The following is a 19,710-nucleotide window of genomic DNA, read 5'->3' as shown; positions in this document are numbered from 1 at the left end:
TGGGTTATGTGTCACCAGTCATTTCAACAGAGTCTAATGCAGTGTTACTGCTCATTTTGCAACCATGGAGATGGCTACAACTCAATGGCCTGATGAGGTGACATCATCCAGACCCAGGCGGATTCTTTGTCTGTGAAACTCTAGTCACAGGCAAACGTAGCCTTTTCTTGTAGGTCCAACATCTGAGAGCATTGAGAACGAGACTGCTTTTTTCCATGAGTAGGGGCACTGCTTTCAGTGAGATATTTGGACATTCAGATGTGGGGCTTCGGGCACCCACAGTATATCAGCCCAAAAAACGGCTTCCCCCCTCCCCCAACACTTGGTCTGGTATCTCCTGTCTCAGATTTCAAGGTTCTTAGCAGAGCTTTCCCTTCTCCTGCTGCTCCTCTGTGGAATGTGTGGGGTTCCTTTTACCATGTGAACTTAAGGGGGGTTATGAAGCAAAGCTTAAATCAAAACCGGAGGTGGCAAGAGAACCAAGAGGCTTTCCAGCCAAGTGATGGGTGACTGTGTGAGCTGCAGTAAAGATTATGTTGAGAGGACAATGTTTGGTTTTTTATTTTCATTTTTATAAAGTGGGGCAAATATTAATTGAATCGAGTGAGAGCTGATAAAATGGCCACACGTAGGCTGTTTAAAGTAAACTGTGGACCATTTACAGATATTGGTAGTGGCTACCAAAGTGGGCACAGATGAGTGTCACCCAATGTACTACATGCTAAAGCCTGTGCCCTAGGAATGTGCCACAAGTAAGATTAAGCTGCTGATGAACTTTGCTGACATATGAGTAGAATGTCTTTGTTCAAGGTGGTATGACCCTAGGAGCAATATATGTGGCAAAACTGATTGGTCAGAGTAAAGTGGCCGTTAGGGAAAGGGTGTCTTAAAATCTGATTGGCTAGAGTAGACTCAGTGTAAAAAAAAATGTATTTGTGGATACATTTGCACATCTTGCTGTGAGGAAAGTCTCAGAAATCCACAAATGTAGGCAAGTGCCCAAGCCAGGTGATGTGCAAATGTCAAATCAATGGTCATACATTGGTAACCCTTTTCAGAAATTGTTTTTAACGCATGTCAGGAAATTAAAATGTGTTATTACAATGGTCTGTTTAGGAGCGATTTGTTTGTGAGTGCAAAAACATTTGTGAGCCAATTATTTTGTTTTTAAGATGGAAAAAATATTTGTGAATCTCATTTTATTTGTGTAAGGTTCATATTTATTTATTTAATCATTTATGAGACTATAACAATCGTATATACAGATATAGTATTAAATAAAATTGAGTATAATAAGTAAGAAGAAATTTTTAGTGTGGACTTGGACGTAGAGCAGGGTAAATTACTTTACATAAGTAAATACAGACTATTGCCGTTAAGTGCGCCCAAGTGCGTAAAATTGGCCACAATCTTAATACTTAAGAAAGGATGGGAATCAGGAAGGAAGAAAAATATGGTAAAACAAAAGAGCAAACTGGGCTCTCAGCCACTCTTTCTTGACAGCCTGATGAAACCAGCTACCGTTAAGACCGACCCAGACGTCAGAAGCTCTCTGTTCCTCTTTTAATAGTCGGGCCAATAGTTCACCAGTTTATTGATTGTCAGTGTGCACTTTATGAAAGCGGTACTATCCTGTGATGCCTAACCCCATTAGAATGATCTGAAGTGAGGAGTTTTGACATGGGCTGGAAAGCAAAATCGCTGAGTGCTTTCATGTATAAGTGGGCCACTGTTTTATGGTACTTTTAGCTTAGTTGATCAGAGTGACTATGTGAAACAGAGACAGTTGTGACAAACTCTTGAATAAAGAGCTATGCAAAAGCTTTGTTTATTAGGTCCCCTGAAATTGGGCTGAGATGGTGGTCTCGCTGTAATATGAAGACCCGATGGACCGTTTGGGTGGCAGTAGGCAAACGTTTAGGTGAATGATGTCAAACCACACTTCGTCACCCATCAGTGTCTTGCTGAGGTGGTGTACAATTCTTTGATGATAATCCAATGGTCAGTTACTTCTGATGAAGCGAAATCCTCTGTAGGTGCGTATCCAATTGGAGGTGGCAGCTTGACCTATAACGTAATGCTGGCTTAAACTGGCTAGAGCCAGTCAGGTTGGAGGAAACCAGCCTCACAAACTGCAGAGTTCCTTGCCCAGACACTCTAGAGACAGTGCATTTGGGACCGAGACTAATCAGCCCAAAGCACACAGAGAATTTAAACACGGCCTGTGGACCCTCCCCTGTGGTTTTGCTCCGGTAGGAACTGGTGCCAGTACACGGTGTCGAAGACGGTGTCCTGCCAGGTGCACAATGGGACCGAGACGCTGCTGCAGAGAGTGTTCCAGAGCTGCCGCTGGCCCGGGCCCTGCACCAACCTCATCAGGTAGGAGTCCAAATCACGCCCCGGCCCGCCCTGCCCCGTCCCTGTGTCTCTCTACCCTCTCTCCACCCGGCCCGCCCTGCCCCGTCCCTGTGTCTCTCTCTACCCTCTCTCCACCTGGCCCGCCCTGCTCCGTCTCTGTGTCTCTCTACCCTCTCTCCACCTGGCCTGCCCTGCCCCGTCTCTCTGTCTCTCTACCTTCTCTCCACCTGGCCAGCCCTGCCCCATCTCTGTGTCTATCTACCCTCTCTCCACCTGGCCAGCCCTGCCCCGTCCCTGTGTCTCTCTACCCTCTCTCCACCCGGCCCGCCCTGCCCCGTCTCTGTGTCTCTCTCTACCCTCTCTCCACCTGGCCTGCCCTGCCCCATCTCTGTCTCTCTCTACCCTCTCTCCACCTGGCCCGCCCTGCCCCATCTCTGTCTCTCTTCACCTGGCCCCCCGTTCCCTGTCTCTCTCTCTCTCTCTCCGTTATTCAGTTTGTGACTTGAACTAAATTACCTGAACTGAATGAATCAGAATGACCCATTTCTCTCTACCCTTTCTCAGCCTTTCTCACCTTCTCCGTCAGCCCTTCTGTCATCGTGTGATTTGTGTTTGAAGGCCCTCCTCATTGCTCTGTAGGCAATTAAATCCAGGGAAACGGTTTGATTTGACCACTCAATCATTTATAAATCCTTCCATATAAGGGTCATTAAATGGCGTGTGCCCGGCACTGACGTATATTCCTGGGGCTCATTACACCTCACATTACTCACGCTAATGAGAACTGATCTATCGATTATAGATTAACTAGAGATTATTTCTCAGGAAACGGTCCATGGTGGCCTTTAATAGTAATGTGCATTGGCTTAATATTTCTCTGTCAATGAAATGAAATCGTAGTGGTCAGTACACTTTGATCATTGTGAGCTTGTTGGAGTGTTCTAGTACACACAGATGGCGTACTAGAAATAAAAGTGTGTTGGGGCAGCACGTGTGGCTTGTTCCAAGTGCTGTTTGTGCGTAGAGTCCGCCAGCATCTGGAATTGTGCAGGAGCAACACGACACTGCTCCCCCACATGTCGGTCAGTCAGACGTTGTCTCGGGCGTCCTTCCAGAATGTTCTGTAAATGCTTGATTGGATCCAGGTCTGGTGGTGACTGAGAACACTGTGACTAACGGATGACGTTAGTGCCGTGTCCTCCAAACCACCGGGGGGCACTGTCACCTGGAAAAGCACCCCTCTCTGCCAGAGGGAAATGCTGTGATGTGGGGTTACATCATTAAGTAATGATTGACATTAACCTTGCCTTCCAAGGGTATGAGTGGACCCACACCATGCCAGGGAAATGTGCCCCAAGCCATAACCAAACCATCATAACTCTTCACAGCTAGAAGCCAGTGGTTTTCATTTTTGTTCACAGTTTGTATACACATTATGCAACCAACACCTAGACTCCTCTGGACTGTTCATGACAACAGTGTCACCATATGGAAAAGGATTACCAAAATGGTTCTATCCAAGATAAATATTTGCATAACAATGAATATATTATATTACATAGTATAGTCTTACACAAAATATTAGGTTTGACTATTATTGACATTACATCACTGTGAAAAATCTATGTGGAAAATGTTTTAAATGTGAGGAGTAAGATACAGTAAGAACAGTAAGAAGCTGCTTTGGCAGATATTGTCTTTAGAGAACTACTTGTGGTTGGTTTCTTCAAGGAGGACAAGTGAGGTGTGAACTGTGTTTGTCCTTCGGTGTGGAGATGCAGCTAATGTGCGGAATCCATCCTGAGGGCTTTGCGGCATGCAAACTGCTTCCTGCTGCAATGAAAACCACGGCCTAAATTTATGAAGGCGCCTACTTCCTCTGGACTCGAGGTCTTCTACCTGGGCAAGATGGTGGTGCCGCTCCCCTTTGAGCTGGTGGCAAATCTGTGGCATTTAACATAGTGGCGATATAGCTCAGGAGGTAAGACCGATTGTCTGGCAGTCGGAGGGTTGCCGGTTCAAACCCCGCCCTGGGCATGTCGAAGTGTCCTTGAGCAAGACACCTAACCCCTAACTCCTATCTGCTCTGGCGAATGAGAGGCATCAATTGTAAAGCGCTTTGGATAAAAGCGCTATATAAATGCAGTCCATTTACCATTTACCATTTACCATTTACATAGTTTTCCTTCAGTGGTACTCGGAGTAGTGACCATAATCATAGCTTTTAATGCTCATGCTATGGGATATGAAGCAGCCTCCATTTCTGTCTTAAAGATTTGCCGCCAAACTTGTTCTTGGCTTGCTTCATGTATACAGACATGACAAAATGAACAGCGTACTTTTGGCCCTCCCAAGTGCATGTTTTATTATTGTTCTCCTAACTTAGAGCTTGATTTCTCTTGAGCAAAGTAACGTTGTTATAATAAAATACATAACAAATATTTGTCAGGTTAATGACCAAACTACCTGATGTTTCCCACATACTTGGCATTTTTGAAGTCCAAACTCTTGAACAACCTCAATAATTAAATCAGTCTTTATTTTCCATAGAGGGTGCCCTGTTTCCGAAAAGATCTAAATATAGGATTCGTACTGCGTCGAGTTCTGTTATTTTATCGAACCGATATCCTTATCTGCAGCCCACGAGGGGGTATTCTCTTTCACATACTTGGACAGCCGAAAGTTTATGTTACGATTGTCCTTTTCTTGAAAACTGTCGGCATCTCCGTTGCTGCCTGTTCGTGGAAACGGAAGATTTATACCCGAGACAGCCGCTCGGAAAAACAAAAGCATTCACACAGCCCAAGCAAGGCACTGTCTTTATTACCTAAGAGCAAATAAATGCGATTTTTTTTTATTGTTCGCTCCACACCATTCTTATATTCCCCCGCCTGCCATTGCCCCAAGAAATGAGTCTTGAGGCCCGAGGAGCAGTCATTTTTCATACAGATTTTGGGTGATCTGAAACATTAAACTCGCATTCCAGCTTTTTATGTTCTTGGGATCCATCCAAAGACACGCTATAGATTCAGTCTCTCCTGGGGGGGGGGGGGGTTCAGCTTTGGACAGACACGTGACTCCACCCCACCCAGAGGAAGCATGTTCACATGAAGTCAAAAGTCAAAGCCGTCCTTATTGGTCACACACGCACACACAAGGTACATGGCAGTGAGAATCTTTGTTCCCAAATCTCACTCTCAAACTTGTTCAACAAGAGCGAAAACAAAGTATCTTAAAAACAATAAAGCAGATAAATGAAGCAAAATAAGCAAAAAAGCAGAAGTATTATAAAGGGACTTTCATGTATTATAAAGTCACCTTTGTGTAATAGAAAGGCATTGTCATAAACATTTTCCTGTGACTGTACTGTAGTTGTTGCTGATGTTGCTATGCTTAAGGGGACCTGACATTCGCAGTGTGGAACTTACTGTTGATTTGTTGGTTGTTATTGTGTATGGTGCTGTTGTCTTTTAAACTATTTTTGCAGTAATGCTTTTTCTTTGCTTTCTGTGCTTATGTTAATAAGGCAATCATTTAGTCAATATTTATTTTGTATACCACCATTTATAAACAGGTTACCACACAGTGCTTGACAATGGGCGTTGTCTAGACCAGGGAGCCAAAAACCACAGAAGAAGAAACTGGGACAAAAATGAATCCTGATGAATGAAGGAATGCCGTGTCCGTGGGGTGATGTCACTGTTGACCTTGTGTTGACCTTGCTCCTGTGCCTCAGTTACAGGACCGTGGTCAGGCCCACCTACCGGGTGGCGTACCGGCAGGTGACTGCGCTGGAGTGGAGGTGCTGCCCGGGGTTTCTAGGAGCAGACTGCAGCGAAGGTGGGTCTCCAGGTGCGGTGTACCCGTAGTCTCCCAGACTCCCTCCCGGCTCCTCCAGCCTGACCCTCTTTAGCACTCCTGTTCCTGTTTTCAGAGCCTGCGGCTATTTCCTGCAATGCAACTGCAATTTCCTGTTAATGCACATTAGGGTAGTTTTTGCTCTTGTTTGTGTCACTTAATTTGTGTGCAGTAGGGTCATTCACAAAATTGTAATTTGCACTTCATGCACTTGCAGTCTCTCTTGGGACTATACTCTTCCCATTGACACTCAGGAAAAAGGGTTATTTGGCTTCTGCTAAATGGCAGTGAAGCAGATAATATTTGGAAACTAATACACAACACCACAGGAGGACTCCACAGGTACAAAGACATTTGAAATGGTGAGTGGGTCACATGACAAATACGTTTTGCTCAGTTATGCAGAACACACAAGGTTATTGTTTCATACGTGGGTTACACCTGGATGCTGCCAAAATGCCACAAAGTAAATAAAAAAATCTAATTCTCGATGCTCAGTGTCTTCACATTGTGCACTATGTAGAATACCCTTCTAGCCATCATTGTTGGATATGACTCAATGCATAATAATGTACCAGCAGGCCTGAGAACGTTTGGGAAACGGATTATTTTCTTATCTGTGTGGTGCTGCTTTACCACAATAATGTAAACACAAGCTCAACAAGGTACAAAAAAATTTGCCTGCAAACTGTGAATTGACTGAACTGAGCTTGAATTAGAATTTCTTACACACCATGGTTTCTTTTGGCCTGTGAGGTTTTTCTCCACCGGTAAAGAACGGTCTGTAAACCACAAAGTGCATTAAGATAGCGTTTGCCCCCCCTTTCAGTCCATCACTTGGCTTCTGCCTCTGCAGTCCTGCCACTTAAAGCCTTTGTGGGGAGCTGAGAGCAAGCGGTTCACAGTGTGCTTTCTGTCATCACGTACCGTTTTACATCTTGGCTTCAGCGCTGCGTTTTCATTTTCGGGTTGTTTATTGAACGTCCTAGCGGTGGTCTGAGTGAGTGAAAGGTTAGGGGCGAGTTGCTGTTACTGACTTTCCCCCGTGGACGGGCCAAAATGACAGCTTGACTTCTCTTTTTTTTTTTGTCCTGTTATTGAGTAGATCTCACTGCTCTGCCTGCGCTGACACATGTCAGCTCCCCCATCGTTTCCTCACCGATGGATTCGGGTGAAAGTTCCGGATAAAGAAGCGGTGTTCTCTCAAACTTGACATGGTCAATGGAGGGGTTTAAACTTGAGTCTGCTGCATATCGTGTGCTTGCATTCAGATCTCTGATACCCCCCCCCCCCCCTCATCTCCACCCCTGACCCTGTGTAAGAACACTGGTCTGGATCCAGGACATGTGACCCCCCTCGCCACCCAGTGGGGTGGGGCCTGGGTCCCATTAACATGTGCAGAAATATAGAGTATCTGTCACCATTGCCACAATGCCAAACTGTGACACTCCTGACCTTATGTTTTATATCTCACTTTGCATCAGACCCAAGCGAATAGACTCTTTTAGCTGTTTCTGGAGTAGAAAGCATTGTATACTAGGTTCTCTAGAGAGACACTTTGAGGGATAGGATGACTAGTGAGAGAAATTGAAAATAATACTGTGTTCAAAATATAAATCATACATGATCCATTATTACTTACGCTGCTGTTTCTCAAATTTTTACAATTCATGGGTGTATTATTCATGAGTATTTTCCATTTCTTGATGTGAGGTCACAGTCATTGTCCAGTGACACATATGGACAGAGAATCCAATGCAAGCTTATAAAACATATGTTAGGCTGTCTCTCTCTTACACATCAATACACACACGCATACACAAGCACACCCAAAGACATACACGTATACATATACACACAAATATACACACAAACACACATGCTCACGCACACCCACACAGCAGGGCCTCTCACTGACAGCAACTCCCAGCGAATTAGTAAACAAACTCAGACTCACACATGGCCCTTGACACAGTGACCCCCCACCAACCCGCCCCATTCCCACCCTCGTTCCCGTTTGCGTGTCCCACACTATTTCGGGATTTCTGCAGAAACCCTCGGTCCAGGGGCTCCAGCTGTTGCACTTGGCCGTTCCCTCCCTCCCTCTGATCGCATTTCCTCGAACCCTCACCCCTCCTGACCCCCGCCGCGTACCTGCTGATGCCAGAGCGGCGTTTCGGCCCCGTGGCAGTCACGTGGGACCACACTTCCCGCCCCCTCGGGGTCAGGAGGGGGGGTCCCGCAGGAAGCGAGGACGGGAAAGGGCCCCCCGCGAAACGCCGCTCCAGCGTTAAGTGATTAGCCGCGGTGGCCGCGGGGCCCGGCTCACCCACTGAAGCGATTCTCGGGGACCCCCGTCGCAGTTTCCGTGGTTTCTGCCGTTTCCGCGGTCTCTGTCTGTTCCTTCTGTCTTTCACTTCATCAGCAGAATCTGCTGTGTCCTGCGCTTTAAAAAAAAAAAAAAAAAAAAAACCCCCCCAAAAAAATGGCCTCACCTCATATTTTAAACCCCGGAGCAGCAGGTTCATAGTGGGACGTCTGAACGTGCTGGAAAAAGGGAAATGCATAAATGACACCTCGACACGCAGCTGGCCAGCCTCGTGCTTGCGCTCGCGGGGTAGCCAATTAGGCTGAGTGGCAGATCGTGCGGCCGTTCGCCGACAGCCCCTGGGGCCGATTCCCGCGCGAGCGGGGCAACCGCGGTCAGGAGCGCGCTCCAAATTTCCCTTCCATCTGTTCGTTACGCCGCGTCGAAAAACCCTTTTCTTCATTCGCATTTTGTTTGCGTTGTTAGCGCGCTTTCCGCCATCTGCTTCGTCTCGCGGACCCGTTCAGAGGTTCTCCTTTCGCCCGAAAACGAGTCAAGCGGCAGGCGGGGGAGGGTGACTGGCGTGGCGACACGCGGCGGAGTCGTGTTTTTCCGCTCGTGAAGCTTAGCCTAGCGGTATGCGCGCTGCTGCCTGTGTTTACCCAGGAAAGGGGCATCTGAGAGCGAGCTCAGCCATTCCGTCCGTCCCCTCCCCCTCCCCCCACCCCTCCACCACCCCAACTGCAGGGTCACCCCGCTCCTTTCGTGGCCCCGACATTCGGCTCCTACCCCCCGACGACGTGTTTATGCTAACGGGGTCGACCGCGCGGCGCGAGCTCTTTGGGGGTCCTTTCTGAGATGGCACAGATGTGGCCCCCTGTTCCAAACCCAACCCCCCCGCCGGCTAACTTTTCCCCTGGAGGAAATGCTTTTGTTTCTGAGGGGGGAGAGAGATGATCTCATAGGGGAACAGGAGGACCCCCCCCCCCCCCTTCCCTCTCAGACGGCATTCATTTACAGTGATGTTACATTAATTGGAACCAGTGGTCCGTTGTTATTTCGAGCCGTTTTTTTTTTTTTTTTTTTTGCCGTTCCCCTCGGGCTTCCATCGCTCTGTTTTTCAGCGTGACGTGTCATCCGTCTCCCACGATGCCTCTTGTGTGCTCGCCTGCCTCCGCCGGTCAGGGGGGGGGGAGAGCGAAGCTAGCTACCTCAGCTGAACCTTAGCGTCCCGGTTGCGGCGCGCCGCGGATGTATCTGCTGCCGTGGCTAACGGACGTCACGCAGCCGATGACGGACGCATCATCGGCCCCCCGGTGGTCTCCCCCGGAACAGCGCGTACGGAGGGCACTTTGATACGCCGTGCATGAAAAGTGCTTAAGTGCATAACGGGCGTGCGGCAGAGGTCTCGGCAGGGGTTTTACGTGACCCAGGGGTCCTCCAGGACGCCCTCAGGGCATCCCCGCGGTGTTACGGAGTGTGTTTTGGCACTAAAAATCCGAGCTGGGTCGGTGTGGCGGGGGATGTTCCAGCCCCTTGGCCACGCTCTGGCCACCGTCCAGCCAGCCGCCCCCCCCCCCCCCCCCCCCCCCCAACTTCCACACGGGGACACGGCGCGGGTCTTTAAGGCCCTGAGCCCGGAGCACGGACATTTTTTACACGAGCTGTTGAAACGGCGTCCGGGGGAAAAGGTGCGGGCGGCAGGTTTTTTTTCAATTAGTTTAACGGCCCGTCTCGATGCGCCATGTGTTTTTCATGTTTTCCTTGTGTCCTGCCGGGGTCGAATTTGCTCCGTGTCCCCCGATGACACCAGGTCTCTGTTTAGTGTTACACAGAATTTAGCTGAGCTTGGCTGTAAAGGATGAACAGAGTGGCTGTACCTTAGCTTAGCTGTAAAGGATTAACAGAGTGGCTGTAGCTTAACTTAGCTGTAAAGGGTGAACAGAGTGGCTTTAGCTTAGCTGTAAAGGGTGAACAGAGTGGCTTTAGCTTAGCTGTAAAGGGTGAACAGAGTGGCTGTAGCTTAGCTTAGCTATAAAGGGTGAACAGAGTGACTGTAGCTTAGCTTACTGTAAAGGGTGAACAGTGTGGCTGTATCTTAGCTTAGCTATAAGGGATTAGCAAAGTGGCTGTAGCTTAGCTTAGCTGTAAAGGGTGAACAGAGTGGCTGTAGCTTGGCTTAGCTGTGAAGGGTGAACAGAGTGGCTGTACCTTAGCTTAGCTGTAAAGGGTGAACAGAGAGGGTGTATCTTAGCTTAGCTGTAAAGGGTGAACAGAGTGACTGTATCTTAGCTTAGCTGTAAAGGGTTTAAGGAGTGGCTGTAGCTTAGTTTAGCTGTGAATAATGAACAGGGTGGCTGCTATATTTTATTTTACTTCTTGTTCTTCTGTTGTATTGTGCTCTTGAAGTGGTTCCCTCAAATGGCTTTTACAATTAATTTTTAATTTACCCCACATTTGTGGGTCACGCCTTATTTTACGGGTTATATTCTCAGACAGCGTGTAATTAGTGAATTACTACTTAAGTGCAATTTGACTCGTTGTGATCGTTTGTTAACAGATGGCAAGCATATGAGACTTTCATTTTGGATGAGGAAATGTGTAGGCCTGTAAGTCTGTATATGGAGATACACATTTACAATGTATTATTATCTCATTTTGACAAATATGTTTTTTAAAAAGTCAAGTTGTGAAGTATTCACAAACCATTTTCTGATATAGAAAAACGCTTATTTTAAGGGGATCCATTGGTGGTAGTGATTTTCTTTTTGTTAAATGCGTGTGACTCTACGACTATCCAAAGTTACAAAGCTACTGACTCATTCGCCCATGGCACTGGAATGTGTGACCAACTCTTACCACTCTGACATCTGCAAAAATGTTTTACCTATTGTCTTGTAAAGTAGCACAAAATGGTTGCTGTCTTGTGGGCAGCTGTGCTGGATGAGCTGCACCATATCGGTTGGTAGGACAGCCGGTAAGGTTCGTTGACTGCGGTCAGTGGGAGACAATTTTAACTTACAGAATAGGTTAGAGCTGAATTCACCTGAACATTGAAATGAACACAGAAATAAACTCTGGTTGTACATGTTGGTGGACAGATTCCACTGTTGTCGCCCATTGCCATGGTTATAAGAAACTTTTGCCGCACGGCAAAAGCTCCCGGTTCACCTGTGGCTTGAACGGTTGTTATAAATGCGCATTACAGACACTGGATACGTTGCCGATGGAGACTGAATCTACGCGAGTGGCTCAAAGTAGCAACGCTGCTATTGTACTTATCGCTCGTAACCGTGCGGTAAATGCATTACAATCAATCACTTAGCAGACGCTCTTATTCAGAGCAATGTATAGAAGTGGGGAACGTCGTCTCAGGAATACGTGATATGTGATGTTGCCAGAAAGGCACAGAAGGCCCATTTATAAGCAGCAAGTGTAATGGTAACCGAACAAACAACCATTTGCGTTGTAACAAAAGAAAGCGTCACTTGACAGATAATCAATCTTTACACAACTATACCTATAACATTATTGGGGCAAGTTAAGTCGCAATATTAAATATAGCACCTATTATGATCTCAGAGCATTGTACTGTGAAGGGGAGGGGGCATAACCGGATCGACTGCCAAAGTTTAGCACCCTCCTGCACATTTATTTGTTTACCCAGAATTCCCCTTTTTTTTTTAAGGAATCCTTTCATTGTAATCCTTTCATGATATGGAAACTTCGTGAAAGTTTAGATACGCGAGGGCCACTGCGGAAGAGTATAAAGCCATCTCACAGGGCCGAAGACATTCATCGCTTTGGCCCTGTAAACCCTCCTTAAAGGAGGTCTGTGGAGTCCACGTGAGCGCGCAGCGATGCTCAGCGTCCTCCCCGATCTTTTGTCTTCGGAGGGGAGTTCTCGTTCTCTTGTTTATAAACACGTCCGCGGGGCGACCTCCCGGCGCTCGTCTGTCTGGGTTGGGGAGCGGCGCGGACACTTTTAAGGTGATCTCCCACATGACCTCGCCTGCGGCGCACGCGAAATTGTCCGTGTCAGGATTCGAGTGACGGCAGATGTTGGGAGTTACTTAGCTGGAGGTTTTTCGGGGTCGGCGGTGCAGCCTGGGCCCGATCTCTGACAGCTGGTCTGATCTCGAGCGCGTTTCTTTTTTTTTTTTTTGGTGAACCCTCTGCAGCCCTTGTCTGAGTTGCTCGGTTAACCCTGGAGGGGAGATTATGCTTTACAAGGCAAATAGCACCCAGGGCCGGACTTTCCCCGGGTCGACTCCCACTGATACACGCTGTTCAGGTGATGTCATGTCTGTGATATTTTCATATTTCATTTTAACTGTTATTTTTTTATTTTATTTTTTTACTAATGGTTTGTCTCAACCGCACCTTGTTAGCCCAGTTGCACTGTCCATTCCCAGGAAATATGTATGTGTGTTTGTGTTTATGGGGAAGTATGCATGTGTGTTTGTGTCTATGGCGAAGTATGCATGTGTGTTTGTGTCTATGGGGAAGTATGCATGTGTGTTTGTGTCTATGGGGAAGTATGCATGTGTGTTTGTGTCTATGGGGAAGTATGCATGTGTGTTTGTGTCTATGGGGAAGTATGCATGTGTGTTTGTGTCTATGGGAATGTGTATGTGTGTTTGTGTCTATGGGAGTGTGTATGTGTGTTTGTGTCTATGGGAGTGTGTATGTGTGTTTGTGTCTTTGGGGAAGTATGCATGTGTGTTTGTGTCTATGGGAGTGTGTATGTGTGTTTGTGTCTATGGGAGTGTGTATGTGTGTTTGTGTCTATGGGAGTGTGTATGTGTGTTTGTGTCTATGGGAGTGTGTATGTGTGTTTGTGTCTATGGGAGTGTGTATGTGAGTTTGTGTCTATGGGAGTGTGTGTATGTGTGTTTGTGTCTATGGGAAGGGGGTAGGGGGGTCACCTTAAGTAAGAGCTTGGTTTGCGGATAGTCTGCGGACCACAGATGCTTATCTCTGCATTTGTTCAAATATTTGGACAGATAGAGCCCCCCCACGGGACCTGAGGCCGCATTTCTCTGAGGTGGCCCCTCCCTCAGGCCCAGCGGGGGTTTCGGTCGACGGGGCCAGATTGCGGCAGCGATTTTTTGGGCCCGCGTTCCGAGGAAGCGAGTTGGCGACCCCTGTTCCCCTTTCGCATCGGAACGTTTGCGGAGCGCCGACGTTTTTTTCCCAGGGAGGTTTTGACTTTCATCTGAGCCTCTCCGCGCTTTTATTCCTGCTCCGAGACCAATAATCGACTTTATTGGAGCTCTGCGGAACTTATGGTCAGTGGCGTTCAGTGGAATTTGTCCTTATGTGCTTTTCAAGACCTTAAATGTACTTGCAGGAAATATTTACACTAATGAGGCCTTGTGTCATCATGCTTGCACCCATTTTAGAGTGTGAGGCATTTTCCTTAAAGAGGTGATCATTTAAATGTCTTGTTTATTTCTATCACAGGACCCCTGGTGCGCAGTCGACTACTCGCTATGCCAAGGTCAACCGGCGCTGCTTTGTAACGTGTGTGTCAGACCCATAAATTTAGGCCGATGTGCTTTTTGTTTTTATTACAATCAATTCCCGCCACTCGAGGTCCAGCTAGTCAATTATCCTCTTAAATTTACACCCGTGAATCTCCCAAAACGCAAGTAATGCCAGTAAAATATTTCTGGAGTATCGGGCAGAGGTACAACCGTCAGCTATGATTTGCCATTTGGAAAGAGCATTAAGTGCTAGCTTCACGGTAGATTTAAATCTTCGAGCAGTTATTCGTCCATTTTAAACGAATGCTCTGATGTGAATGTAATGAATGAATCTGATTGGGTGGTCACCGTGTCCCTTGGCCAATAAAAACATTTTCTATAGCGGGTCTTGAGAACGTCTTGTATGGCTGGACTGATGGAAGGCTTTTCCTGCTGGAGACAGGAAGCTAGGGATGACTTCACGTGAAGGTTTTCACATAACCGTGCCAGCCGTTTCGCGGTGACCAACCTCTGAGCTTTACAACCTGACTTGCCCAGACAGCCAGGTACAGCTGCTCTCTATGTGTAAAATGAGAACCTGGATAATTTTCCAGTGCTGTAACAAAGAGGACAAATAATTGACACAGCAATGTTTGGAGAGGAGGAATTCGTTAATCTTGTTGATTCTGCTGCTCTGTTAAAAAAAAAAAAAAAAAAAAAGCAGTAGTCCACTTTCAGGAAGTGCGTAACTGGACCGGTATTGGTTGCAAATTATACTTAAAAATGTTTATTAGAGATATCAGCGATGTTATCAAACTTTCCTTCCCTTCCGGCAAAGGTAAATAAATTTGATAATAGCCCATTGTAGCCTTAGATTAGCCATTGCTGAATAGGGTCCCTGCAAGAATTGGCAGGCTATCTTGTACAGCTTGCTCTCTTCCTTTTAGAAAGTAATTTAGATAGCTTGGCACGCATGCAACAAGTCACAAAGTATATAGCTGTAACAATGTCTGTTATTTATTAATCTCAGTCTGAGCATAAAGGATATGGTAACAGTGTCGAATGCTGGACGATGCTGGAAAATAGCCAGCGTGCCAAATTATGTTTCCCCTTATTTTCTTTGTAAAATAAGTTGTGGCGGTAAAGCCAAGTTGCTCACTGGTTTCCTTTGACATTTATTTAACCAGGTTGTCACACTGAGGCAAATTAATCTCTTTCGTATGAGAGACCAGGTCCAACGTTCGTTGATACAACAGAACTAAATTTTCTCTTTATAACTGCGTAGATCCATTAACTTGCTCAGCTCCATGCCGTTCCATGCAAAGGAAATTGATGTCGAAGGTTATACAAAGATGGAGCAGAAGTCCCTGCTTCAGTAATTATGCGGGAGGGGTACATCACAAGATCCTTTATGGAAATGGAATATACAGCAATATATTATAAATATGTGGACCTATGTGGAAAATATAATGATAAATATATAGTATTTCACACTGCAGTGTGATATACTACTATATCCTAAAGCGGCTATAATTAGTACAGTTGCCGTTATATAAGTGCTGTGTTGATATATAGAGAATATATTTATTTCAGTATATTTTACAGTATTTTCCAGTCCCATAAGGGATGGCCAAGACCCATAAAATGGACACAGTGGACCGTTTACAATAACAGAAGCTTTGCACACACACACACACACACACACACACACACAGGTCTGCTCACTTTAAACATTCATCTCAGTGCGTGGCCAGCCCATAAAACAGTGCAGTTCAGGCTGTGTAGAGCCACAAACTGCTGCCATACTTCTTAGAAAAAAAGACCCTATTGTCAGAGTTACTGGCAAAAAATAGCCCAGCGTGAAATAAAAAATATAAAAGTTTTTTTTTTTCTTTGTGTATTTATATGATATAATTTCAAGCCTGGGTGGAATTATCTGAGCACCATGTGCTGCTCCTTAAATTTCCTGCTGTTCAGAAACTCCCAGTGGTGCCCAGTGCCTTCAGTACCTGAGAATGCTGGTAAAAGTGTTGGTGGTGCATTGTGAAATATCACACCTTTGTTGTTACTTTATATTTTTCGGCTTTGCTGAATGCAAATAGCAGTATGTACATGTTTCGTTAGCATTTTCCCAGATGTGGTGAAAGCGCATAATTCACAAACTTCCCTCGTCAGAAAAATGTTTGCCTGCTGCTTAAAACTTAAACGGCTACAAGCATCCAAAAATATAATGACTTAAAGCGGTGTCATACTTTACTGTATTATAAGGATGACAGGGTTACATCTTTGTTGACTTGATCTCTCTATGTGGTCTTGCTATTCTCACTGGGAATCCTTCCTGCCTCATGGTTGTGGGATTCATTATGGATTTAGCGATTCGTTAAAAAAATGCCTTCCCTTGTCTCATATATTCAACATGTGCTTTGTCTCTCATTACTTGGAATTTCCCATTAACTGTTGAGAGATCCCACTGTAGTAATTGATACCAGTTACACTGCTGGAGGCTTACAAGTGATGTAGTGCTGAACTGGTGCTGCTCGGTAGTGCCCGCCATTTACTTAACACAGAACAATAAAGGCATGACACACAACATTTACAGAGAACTGTGTCTGGATTTGAACACTTGCTGCTAAATATTACTAGCACATCAGTCTCCAAGTCCCTAGCACAGTGGCTTCAACCAAGGTTTCATTGAGAATGCTCGCCAGGAATGGCCTTTGGTTTAGAGTCCTGCTGGTGTCCTAGATATACCCTACCTTCTCTCCTGTGAGAGTATGTGATCTAACATTAGCTTAGCGTCAGCTAAAGCCTTCACCATTGCCGAATGCGGTTTCCCCAGCTGTTTCAGGTTCCAGTGCATGGCCAATTACACCATCCAGTTCATTACGGGGTTAATAAATTGATCAAGAGGGCCCATTTCAGACAAAAGGAAAAACAAACACATAAAAAAACTACAAAAAAAAAAAAAAAGTTTTAATTGTGCATGAAAGCAACAAACGTGCATGCAATTTGTTGTTTGCTTAACCTTCGGTAAATGCATTCGCAAATATTTCCCAAACGGTTAAAGAGCAGGGAAAATTGCATCCATGTGGTGCGTTAGGGTGGGTCTGGTCCTCATCACTGCAGGATGGACCTGCCAAACGGGCTGACAGCCCACTCCACCCCTCTCCACATGAGCCCTGTGTGAGAGTGGAGGGAGAGAGAGAGAGAGAGAGAATGAGAGAGAGATAGTGAGAGTGCAAGAGAGTAAGAGAGAATGAGAGAGAGGCAGTCAGAGAGTAAGAGAGAGTGAGCGAGAGTGATAATGGAAGAGAGAGTGTGTGAGAGAGCGAGTGAGAAAGAAAGAGAGAGATATTGAGAGGGAGAAAGAAAGAGTGAGAGCAAGAACGATAGTGAGAGTGAGAGAGGAAGAGAGAGTGAGTGATAGTTAGAGTGTGAGTGTCAGAGAGAGAGAAAGAGAGAGAGAGAGAGAGGGAGAGAGTATGTGAGAGAGGATAGCCCCAGATGTAGGGCACTGAGTCCTCCGGTTCGTTCTCAGTCCTGGGCTGGGGGGCCCCAGGGACCCTGCTGTTCCCTGCCCTTGCCCCAGCCTGTGCAGTGCTGTGGGAAAGGGGCTGCCCTCGCCTCGGCCTGCCCGGATGGGGGGTGGGGACGGAGCCGGGGCCGAGGCCTGGCGCTGGAATCTCAGTCCCGTTGTCCCAGGACAGCCATTCCCAAACTGGGGCACGCTAGTCCTCTCTGGAAAGGCTGCATGGTGCTTTGGGACTTTCTTAAGGAAACATGTGATTCAACATTCGTTTAAATATTTCTTGATATATCTTCCTGACTCCCAGCAAAAAAATTGTTTAAGTGTTTACATTTTTTACATAATACAAGGTTCTTCAATGACAAAAGCATGTTCTAGTGAAAATATATATTTTAACCCTTTAAGGTATAAGATCACAAATATGTGATTAGAATGTTCTGAATATTCTAAAGCTGATGTCACAATCACTGCTGGTTACTGAAAGCAATGGAGTTCTAGAACACTGACTTCCAGTTTTTCCAAAACATTCCAAAAAACCTACTCTTCAAAGGGTTAAATATTACTTTTTTTTTATTGATAATATTATTTAGTATAGGTTTCAGCAGAATAGAATATATAGCTCTTGAGATTAAGACCAGAAACTTGTATCCTCTCCAGCTGACAAAAATGATTTGCTGGGTTTAAGGAGCATATAGCATTAACTATTCTATGTTTTATTATATTATATATATTAATGGGCATATGAACGTGCACAAGAGAAAGTGGCCTCACCACCTGCTGTTTTAAGAGAATGATTAGTTCCCTTGACTGGGGACCTCTTTGGTCTCAAGTCTTTGGCTTGGGGAGCTAATTTCTTGTGTGGAGTGGCTGCAGTTTGAAGTTGCACAACAGACGCTACCCCAGGTGTAAGTGATATTAGCAATATGATTTACTGTCTTTTTATACCCATTTGGCTTGGAAACAATGGAAGGGGGTGTCTCAAACTCTCCTTTACATTTCTGCAGGACATTCCTCGCACAGAGAGCCATTAGTGTGAGAGCGATTGTGTTCCTGTGATAAGGATACTATTCATTAGCATTAGAATGGAGGTGATAACTGGTCTTCTGATTGGTGAATGATTGGATTACTACAGCGTGAACCCGTGTGACAGAGGACTCTGTCTCTGGCCTTGGATGACACTCACCAACATGTCTGCACCACCGTTAATTTTTTGTGCATATTTGTTTTCTGTTATAAAACTTAACAGTTCAGGAACTGCTAGTGTTTTCCGTAGACTGGGCTAGGTTGCACTGTCTAGCAGCTTCTTTTCCCCTGTACATATACACACGCAAACAGACTCGCTCTGTATTCATCTCTAACCGTTTAAGAGTTCATTAAAGACTCCACACGCACGCACGTGTGTGAGCGTGTGAGTGTCTGTCTGTGTGTGTGTGTGTGTGTGTGTGTGTACAGCACGCTGCAGTGCGCTGCCAGTCCTTCCTCTGAGGTGTGCTGCGCTGTGTGTCTGGTGCTGCGCTGTGTGTCTGGTGCTGCGCTCTGTGTCTGGTGCTGCGCTGTGTGTCTGGTGCTGTGCTGTGTGTCTGGTGCTGCGCTGTGTGTCTGGTGCTGCGCTGTGTGTCTGGTGCTGCGCTCTGTGTCTGGTGCTGCGCTGTGTCTGGTGCTGCGCGGTGTGTCTGGTGCTGTGCTGTGTGTCTGGTGCTGCGCTGTGTCTGGTGCTGCGCTGTGTCTGGTGCTGCGCTGTGTGTCTGGTGCTGTGCTGTGTGTCTGGTGCTGTGCTGTGTGTCTGGTGCTGCGCTGTGTGTCTGGTGCTGCGCTGTGTGTCTGGTGCTGTGCTGTGTGTCTGGTGCTGCGCTGTGTCTGGTGCTGCGGTGTGTCTGGTGCTGCGCTGTGTGTCTGGTGCTGCGCTGTGTGTCTGGTGCTGTGTGTCTGGTGCTGTGCTGTGTGTCTGGTGCTGTGCTGTGTGTCTGGTGCTGTGCTGTGTGTCTGGTGCTGCGCTGTGTGTCTGGTGCTGCGCTGTATGTCTGGTGCTGTGGGAGTAGGAGGGCGATGTGATTAAGGATGGCCTCATCTCCCCCAGCCCAGACACCTAACAGCTTCCAGATGAGACAGGACAGGTCTGCTCCGCCTCTCGCCTCCAAGCCCCTCCCCCTCCCCCACCCCCACTCGCTATCCACCCCCCCCCCCCCCCCAGG

At 46.5% G+C, this 19,710-nt stretch overlaps 1 protein-coding gene across 2 annotated transcripts in view; it reads left to right on the top strand.

Annotated features, from left to right (window-relative positions):
* The window catches only part of LOC118235249 (collagen alpha-1(XXVI) chain), a 53,987-nt gene that overhangs the window by 1,866 nt on the left and 32,411 nt on the right, over positions 1-19,710 (top strand). Inside the window, exons 2-3 of one of the 2 annotated variants that reach the window (XM_035432399.1) lie at positions 2,257-2,379; positions 6,095-6,198. In XM_035432399.1, the coding sequence (XP_035288290.1) occupies positions 2,257-2,379; positions 6,095-6,198 (227 nt within the window). Of the gene's footprint in view, positions 1-2,256; positions 2,380-6,094; positions 6,211-19,710 lie in introns of both variants that reach the window. The other variant, XM_035432398.1, reaches the window with a different exon arrangement.

Source organism: Anguilla anguilla, chromosome 9 (assembly GCF_013347855.1).
Source record: "Anguilla anguilla isolate fAngAng1 chromosome 9, fAngAng1.pri, whole genome shotgun sequence".
Classification (NCBI taxonomy): Eukaryota; Metazoa; Chordata; class Actinopteri; order Anguilliformes; family Anguillidae; genus Anguilla; species Anguilla anguilla.
The sequence above is the reverse complement of the archived record's forward strand: the minus strand, read 5'-3'. Positions and strand labels throughout refer to the sequence as shown.